Source organism: Myiozetetes cayanensis, unplaced genomic scaffold (genome assembly GCF_022539395.1).
Source record: "Myiozetetes cayanensis isolate MyiCay16 unplaced genomic scaffold, myiCay2020 scf27, whole genome shotgun sequence".
Taxonomy (NCBI): Eukaryota; Metazoa; Chordata; class Aves; order Passeriformes; family Tyrannidae; genus Myiozetetes; species Myiozetetes cayanensis.
In genome coordinates, this window is record NW_026087488.1 from 1,872,598 (window position 1) to 1,881,440 (window position 8,843).

The window sequence follows — 8,843 nt, forward strand, 5'->3', positions numbered from 1 at the left end:
GAGCACAGACTGACAGCATCCATCTCTCCCAAGCACACAACGCCACGAAGTGCCTCCTCTGTTACAGTACTGCTCAAATTAATTAAAAAAAAAAGGCAATAAAAAGGCAGAAACAGCAGTGAGATGGGAAATAAATATACTTACCTATGGGTCAAGAGTAAAGAAGCAGCTTTACCCTGATCCCTGCTGCTCCAGAGGAAGGATTCAAGTGCTCAATCTTCGAATCTTTCCTCTGAAAAAGGAGCAAATCTGAGCCACGGGCACCCTCTGCTGGGGCAGCCACGGCTGGCAAGCAGCACCACGGGGCTGGCTGAGGCCTCCAGGCTCTTTTCAGCTTTAAAAGAGAAAAAAAGGGCACACTCAGCCCCCAAAATGCATCAGCTGTCACCCCACACTGCACCAGTTCAGGTTCAGGCAGCAAACCCGTTCGCATGAGCGTTGTTTTGGAGTGGTTTGGGGTTTGTCCTGCATGGGCACAGCTCAGCATACCTGTCACCACACCAGGCACTCCCTCCATCACAGCCACAGCAGTGAGTCCTGGACACCTTTCAAGAGCTCCTTGTCCTGTCCTGTGCCCCATCCCAGGCACTTGGGGTGTCCCCAGTCCCGCAGCACCCAGACCCTCCCAGGGAAAAACCTCCATGTCCACAGACCAGTTCACAGACATCACTTAGCTCAAAGTCCTAATTAGTCACTGAGAGTGATTTACTCGTTCATTTGGAAGTGGGGGAGGGGGCAGACTAAGCAGAATTGTTTGAAATTATCCCTAAAGGGCACAGTAAATTAAGTGTTAATGAGGAATCCTATGCAAAGGGCCACGGTAGCTAAATAAAATAATTAAGGTGCTAAGTGATAACATTCTTTTGGTTCTCAATAATTTAGCCAGTCTGGTTTTCATCCAGGATATTTGCAAATGAAGCCACCCCAATGCCATCAGCAGGATGCTGGTGCAGCTCAGCATCCAGCAGAATCAGGCCCACCACGGAAAGGAAACCTTCCTGGAAAAAGATCCCTATTCCCACCTGAAGGAAGTGCTCTGCTAATCACACTGGATTTGTATGACATAGAATGCATTGATTCGAGTCTACACCAAACTTTACAGGAGCTTTATTTCCAAGGGCTGTGTGTTTTTCCCCACAGTTTTCCAGCAGCTCATTCCATCCCTCGGCAGGGCTGCACAACCAAGCACTGCTTCACAACCAAGCACAGACAAAGCCTCTCCTCACGAGGAAGTCCCTGCTGAGGGTTCCAAAGCACAGCTGGGCTGTCAGCAGCTCCCTCTCACTGCTGAGCGGGTGGTGGGCTCAGGGTGGGCACAGGGCTGGTCTCAGTGGCAGCACCAGCCAAGCACTTTCCCCTGCAGCCCAAATTCTCTCCACAGCTCAGGTGATGCACAGCATCCCCTGTGCAATGAGCAGGAAGCTCACAGCCACCCCTGGGTGTTCTCCTGCCAAAAACTGAAGGATACAGCCGGCTGCTTTCAGACCTGGCTTGGTCTCCCTTCCCTGGAGCTGCTCCTCCCAGGTGCTACCCAGGACAGGAGGTGTCTGCCCTGGGCACTAATCCAGCGATCTGGGGGCATCTTCTACAGCCAAGATGCAGCTCAGGTCAGTGTGGCTGTGCCTGTGACCTGCAGAGATGGTGAACACTCTAGGAACAGCTTTTCCATCTCCACACCGAGCAGAGCCAGGGAATGCTGAGCAGCTTCCCCCACCACACAACGAGGATTTCAATCTCCATGCCTCCGTTTCTGGCTGCAGATGGAGTGCAGGAGGATACCTGTAGGAAAGTAAAAAATAAATAAATATTGTGAGCTTCTTTTTTTTTTTTTTTTTAAACCACAAGAAAATCGTTCTGTGGGCCTGGGTGTTTGATTTTTAAACACAGAAGTCTGAAGTTCAATGCCTCTGTGCTCAGAGCTGCTCTTACCAGTGGCAACGGAGACGTTGAGCGAGTCGATGCCGGGGTGCAGGGCTCTGCCAGGGGGGATGGCCACCATCCTGTGGCACAGGAGCTGTGTCTCCAGGGAAAGGCCCTCCCCTTCACTACCTGCAGGAGAAAGACACTGCTCACAGCTGCTGCCATGTCCCTGTCCCCCCTCCTCAGAGGGGGCTCTGTCACACCTACACCCTCACCCTCAGCTCGCCAGGAACCTCAGCAGCTCCCACACAGCAACAGCCAAGAGCTACCAGGGCTGAGACAGGCACCTTCCTACCTTCCCTCCCTGCATCTGTTCTCCACTAGCAGGTGTTTTTGAGGAATGCTGTGCACCTGCACACAGCACAGAGCCCTGTCCGAGCACAGAGAGCCCCTGCACGAGCAGAGCTGTGCCAGCACAGAGCTGCCCGTGCCCACGGGCTGCTGGCACTGGGACAAGGCAGCCAAGAGGGCACAGAAATCCAGCAAATCCCACATCCCTATTGCTGGTGACGGGCTCAGCCTTCCCAGCACACACAGCCACCGGCGGGGTGCAACTTGTGCATGCAGACAGTTTAACCAGAGGCTTCAATTGATTAGTTGTTAAACCATCCAACAGCCCTGATATGTTTGGGCTGATACACTGGTGAAACAGAGTTGAAATCTATCCCAGGTCATTAGTAGTTGTTTGACTCACACTGTCACAAAGGGAAATGGAAAGGGAGAGGCTTTAAACAATCCTGTGCGCAGACAAGTGAAAATGCAGAGGGCCAGGGACCTCCCAGCCCGCTTGGCTCCCCAAAGAATTCCTCCACATTCATTATTTAGAGCTACACAGACAGTTACACAGATGCAGGAATAGCCAGCTCTCTCCAAAGACCTCTGGCAAAGCAGGCTCAGCATGTGGGAGCCAAACATTCCCCTCCAGCAGCCACAGCCTGACCTGGCTGAACCCCAGACAGGGTGACAGCAGGAATCAGAGCCAGGCCTCCCACGGCCCAGCCTGCCTCTTCATCACTACCCCGTGGCTCTCCAGGGATGCTTAAAAAAACCCCAAAAATAGCATCCTACTTTTTCCTGATTGAACATAGAAAAGTTTTACAACTTACAGTCATATTTGCCTCCTGAGCCTCTCAAACCACACTCTCTTGGGACTCTCCAACTGGGACAGCAGCAATTGCCAGAGGTGCAGTGGCTCCTGGAGCAATCCCCTCCTGTCCCTGATAAGGGTCTTACGATTCCTAATAAAGGTACCAATTTTGCTCCCAGCTTTTACAAAGCTTTTTATGGATCTAGCTGTTTAAAATAATTAGGAACCATAAATTTAGGGCAAAAAGGCTTGCACAGTGTGACACGAGGGAGGGAGTATTGACTGAACCAGATTAAATCCTGGTTTATACTGGTGAACAAAACACTTCCCACTACAGATCTTTAACTTCCATCTCTTAGCTTTGCTCCTCAATGAAAGGCTTCAAAGCCCAGTGTTAGAGTTTGGTGAAATGATAAAACAGGTTTCCTGCCCCGCTTTACAATCAACACCAGTAACAACTGCAGCTCCCCAGTGCAGGAAGTTCCAACCCACGCAGCAGGAGCAGAGAAACACACGAAATGAGCATCTGCACAAAACCACCGACCCCGTGAACAGCCCTAAACCCCGAGCCACAGACTGCAGGTTTGAAAGGAACAGATTACCTACACACTCTTCTCACTCAGCTGTCTAAGTGCTCCCCATCTGTTCCTGCCCACACCAGGCTCCCAGTCCTGAGGGCAGCCAGCCTGGCTGTCACCTCATTAAGCTGGACTGTCCAAATCACTCTCTGCCAAGCCAGCCAGGACGCCAGGAGGGTGAACTGGGGGTCTGCAAGCACTTAACTTACAAGACAATCTGTGTGGTGCCAGGAAGCTCACTCCCAGGCTGAATTATCTCCGCTGCTCCCTGCAGCTGCAGGAACGCTACATATTCAGATCCAGGACGTTTCTCCCAACAACCTCAGCACCAGATGACTGTAATGTTCAATTTTCTTTCCAGAGAAGAGTTAGTGCTCAGCAGAGAGTTGAAATCATTACTGCTGCAAGGTCCGGGAGCTCTCCTCATGCATCTACCAATCAGCCTCCAATCTCCCCTGACAAAAGGATATTTGGACTTTTTTCCTGGAGAAATCTCTCATAACTCAAGGTAACGACACCGCTGCCACTCTCAACCCCTGCCTTTCTGCGGGTGTTGGGATGCATTTCTTTGTGGCCCATCAGCAGTGCTGCCAGCCCGCCTGCTCCCTTTGTGACACAGCTCCACACGTCTTGTAGAGGTGCCAGATTTGCGGCGCTGCCTTGTCAGGACTTCCAGGGGCTCAATAAACATTTTAATTAAAGGAATGTCCTCCTCTGAGCCGAGATCACCGTGGCACAGGGCGGGATTGCAGCCCCTCCACGGCTCGTGGCCAGCACAGCCTCCAGGTGTGGAAGCTCAGAGCAGCCCCTGTGCCTGCAGCAGCACTTCTGGAGGAGTTTCTGTCTCTGACTGCCACAAAAGCCGTTCCTGCCCTTCCGTTTCAGCTTCTGGGAGGCTGCAGGACCTCAAACTCTGCCCACAGAAGCAGCATCCTTTGCCAGTATCCTCTGCACTGAGGGAGCAGAAGCCCTGAAGGAATTACCCAGGTCAGGGGGACAGGGAAGTGGCACCCACTGCTCCCAACAGGGAGAGGTTACACCTGCTCCTGCAGCCAACACCTCCTGCCTCCTCCTGGCTGTACAGAAACAACCACTGACTGCTCCCTGTGATGGTCCCTGTGCCCCAAAGCCCAACCTTGCATTCAGACCATGCCAAACGAGAGCTCCTCGTGGTTCTTTCCAGACCTGGGCACAACATATTCCTGTTTTTTCAAGAGGAAACATGACAGAGCCGTGACATGGCCCTGCTCACCATCCCAGCCCCTGCACAGCAGGAGCAAACACGCACCTCTGGGGCTCCCCCTCACCTCTGGGGTTCACCCAGCCAGGAAATCCAGGCTTGGCGCTCCAGGAGAGGATCCAAAGCAGCACAGAGCACAGTTCAGAACACCTGGCACCGAAACTGCCACCCAGACCCTCTGCAGCTGCTCCAGTCCCTGTGCACCCACACAAACTGCTCGCTCCTGCAGCTCCTACTGGGAGGCTTTCTCAGCTGCCCCTGCTCCTCTGGGTCCCCATTTCCCAGACCATTCTTTTTTTTTTCTTTTCCAGACAAAGTGTGATGTACCATAAGGGACCTGCAGTGAAACCTGCCCCTGGTGGTTCCTCCCACCTGCACTCCCACCCAGCCCACAGCCCTGGAAATTCCAATACCTATTACTACAATAAGGGGTTTATCCCACTGAAATTCCAAGCAGCTGATGACAGGAACGTCTTCCACATCCTCAGGTTTGCTGACTGTTCCCACCACTTCCCAGCCTTCTGCAGTTTTAGCCTAGAAAAGGAAGGGAAACAAATATTCGAGTATGGTCAATTTTTCAAGCTTAAAAAGAAAATAAGTCATGTATGAAAAGACACTGGTGGGTTTTTTACATTTTCAGTTAAGCTGACTGTTTTTTCTGTATTTTTCAAGGCATCCCTTGAATTTTTACCACCGAAGTGCTCCCACTATCAGCACACAAACCTTGACTTGAGAAACAACAACAGAGTAATTTTCCTTCTGGCATTTATTCCAGTTCAGTAAGCAAACAAACAGCAACTGAAAAGCTTTTTTTTTTTTTTTTCTGCCCATGCAACAGTTCTAGGAGGGGTTTTTTTGCCAGGAAAGCATGCAAAAAGAGTGGTGTTAAACAAATTAGCATAAGGTTAATGCACAGAGCAGTGCAGTGGAAGTTCTCGGGTGCAGGCTCAGCCACCAGAAGCCCACAGTGACATTTGCAAACTCAGATGCCAAAATTCAGCTCCCACAAAAGGCAGGGCACTCAGCACTCAGTGCCTCACATAACTAGAGAACCAAACCTCCCTCCTGAACCCTGGTAAAAAGAGCCTTAGTTACTTGTGTTGGAAATCCATTTTAACAATAAAAGAGCTGCTGCTTCTTGCCAGGTTCCTTTCCTGGGAAACTGGCACTTTTTATACCACGTTATATCAAATTTACTCCAGCCAGGCAATGCCAGGGGTGAGGCCCATGAGTCCAGGTCCAATTAAATGATCTGCTGAAATGGCTTGAATTGTTAGTAATTCAAGCTTTACAGTAACAAAGTGATCCTTCCGGTTTTTCAATTAAATATCAAAGGTATTTTATGTATCTTTCATTTCACCATCACCCAGAGCCCCAGCTGCCACAGACCCACTTCTAGCAGCAAGTGGGCAGAGTCCAGGCTCTCCTCTCCTCTCCAGGCCAGACTGTGACAAGCTCATCCTCCAAGGGACACAGGCCCACAATACCCATTCACAGCCACATCCCTGGGTTTGTTTCAGTTTAAATCCCGTTTTTCCATGTGCATTCCCTTTCCTTCTGCAGCACGTTCTGCAAAGGGCCCTATCTCACCTCACTGCATAGGTACAGTGTAAAAAGATTCCCAGCAGCTCGCCAGCCCTGCTTTCTCCTCTATTCCCTGCTCCAGAGGCTGCTCCAAAGGCTGCCCAATGCTGCCATCGTGTGCCTGGGCCCCGGGATGCTGCCTCTGCCACGCTCCAGGCACAGCTCCAGTCTCCAGGGAGGGCAGGGAGACACATCCCAGCATCACTGAGCCCACAGCCCGAGTGTGGGAGAGCCACAGGGTTATCCTGCTACCACCAGCTTCCAGGAAAAACACCCCCAGCCGATGGAATGGGGCTGGAGGGGGCTGTGCCTGTCACTGGTGGTGCCACAGCACAGACCACTGGCAGCAAACAGGAGTGCACAGCAGGAGCACAGACACTGCCAACAACTCAGTCGTCTTCCTGATCCACACAAGCAGTATTTGAGTTTTCTTGAAAGGAAAGGGGGGATAAAAACAGTGAATCTTTTCTACCTTCAAAAAGCTCTGGAGATCATCTGTGCTGTAGACATCGAAGACCTCCATGGCTCCAGCGCTGGCTTTGCTCACTGTCGGAGTCAGGGGGCAGCTGCAAGGGAAGAACAAAGAAAGAGCGTCATACAAGAGCAAAAAAAGGAAATCCAGGCGAATTTTTGTCTCCTTATTCTCTTCTATGGCCTCTGCAGCCCTACTCCAACCAGTCCACTACAGATCCTGCTCGCTATAGGGTTGTGTTTTCCTATGGTGGGCTCAGGAATTAACCCAGGAAATAGCTCCCAGCAGTTTTGTGCAGATGGGACAACTGAAACACGAAATGGGTTAAAACTAGAAGTGCCCAGAGAGGGTTCCTTCCCAGCCTGGAATACCACATCCCTCAGCCTCAGCAGCCACCCAAAACCCTGCTCCCCAGCTCGGCCCCAGAAAGCTCTTTTGATGCAGGCTGGAACCCCTCTGGGAGCCAGCAGGGGAGGAAAGAGGGGCTGCAGGAGCAGACGCAGAGCCCCGTACCTGTTCCTGTGGCTGGTCACCACTCTGTCCACCCCCAGGAAGTACGCGGAGCGCAGCAGTGCCCCCAGGTTCATGGGGTCCTGGATCTGCTCCAGCACCAGCCAGATCACCTGCCGGTCCCCACTGCCTTCACCCCCCAAACCGGGCGTCTCGGCGTCCTCCAAACTCTTGAACCGCAGCGGGGCGGCCTCCAGACACACTCCCTGGTGGACCTGACCCCTGCAGAGCTCGTCCAGCTCTCTCCGCTGGACGTGCAGCACCGGCACCCCGCGGGCCGTGGCCTGGAGCACGAACTCGCTCATCACGGGCCGCCGGGAGCTGCTCTGCTTGAGGAACAGCCTGAACAGCTCCCTGCGCGCCTGGCTGAGGGCCAGGGAGCACGGCCCGACCCCGAACAGGATCTCCGAGCCCTTCGTCCTCTCCAGCCGCAGAGGCTTTCGCTCCATGCCTTTCCTCGCCCTCGGGAACTCATCCAGCTGGGACAGCCACAGCTCCCGCCCCGTGGCCGACCCGCGCCCGGCCCCTCTGTGTCCCGGCCGGGGGTGTCCCCGCGGGGTCCCCCGGGAGCCGCCGGAGCCGGGATGCGCCCGGGGCCCCGCGGGAGGGATGCGGGGGGACCTCCCTCGGCCCGGCCCGCGGGCGGGGGCGGCTGCTCGCGGGTGGAGCGGTGCCGGAGCCCGCACGGCCACCCGCACAGCCCCAGGGCGCGGCACACGCGGGGCGTCAGCATGGGTGCCCACGGGAAGCCGGGAATGCCGCCCAAGGAGGGTGGCGAGTCCCGTTCAATCCCCCGTCCCAGCTGAGCCGGCGGGAGGCGGCCCCGCCGCGGGGAGGGAAAACACCGCGCTCCGCTCCAGATCCGCCCAACACGGGCACGGGAAGGGGCTGGGGAGCTCCCGGCCCCGCAGGACCCGCTCGGGGGTTGCTCGGGACACGCGTGGGGAACCCCAGGCGGCGCCGCCGCCGCTCCCGCCCCGCCCGCTCCGGTTCCGGCGGAGCCCGCGGGTCCCGCCCCGCCCGGCAGCGCCGTCTGGCGGCGGGGAGGGGAATGACCCGCGACTTCCCCCGCTAATGAACAGGAGCTTAATTAACCACGGAACAGCTTTAAACGCCTAATCACGGCACTTCTAATCGCTGGGAAAAAACAGGGAAGGGGCTGGCCCTGGTCTAGCCCGAGTGGTTTTAATACGAACGGTGAAATGAGCGTGCGAACGGCGGGGGGGGGTTTCTCCGCCACCCCGTTCCCAAAGACCTCTGTGCTTGGACAACCTGAAAGGGGACAGGGGAACAAAACATCTTCAGTTAACAGTGACAATTCTGCCCCTAATCCAGACCGTGGTTCCCCCCATTTCTGATGCCAGGCTCATCCCTTGCACAGTTCAGCCAAACCCAGCCCACCTGGGGAGTCCAGGAGTTGTGGCTCCGTTTGAACAGGGACAGGTGAGTCCA

General features: G+C 54.5%; 1 protein-coding gene across 1 annotated transcript; it reads right to left on the minus strand.

The window, feature by feature from the left end:
• Window positions 1-1,077: 1,077 nt before the first annotated feature.
• MRM1 (mitochondrial rRNA methyltransferase 1) lies at window positions 1,078-8,173 on the minus strand (the record flags this gene model as incomplete). Its single annotated transcript, XM_050322114.1, has 5 exons — window positions 1,078-1,779; window positions 1,930-2,049; window positions 5,239-5,359; window positions 6,882-6,975; window positions 7,395-8,173. Coding segments are annotated over 5 exons (1,164 nt in total), but the record flags the coding sequence as incomplete, so codon positions are not given.
• Window positions 8,174-8,843: the final 670 nt, after the last annotated feature.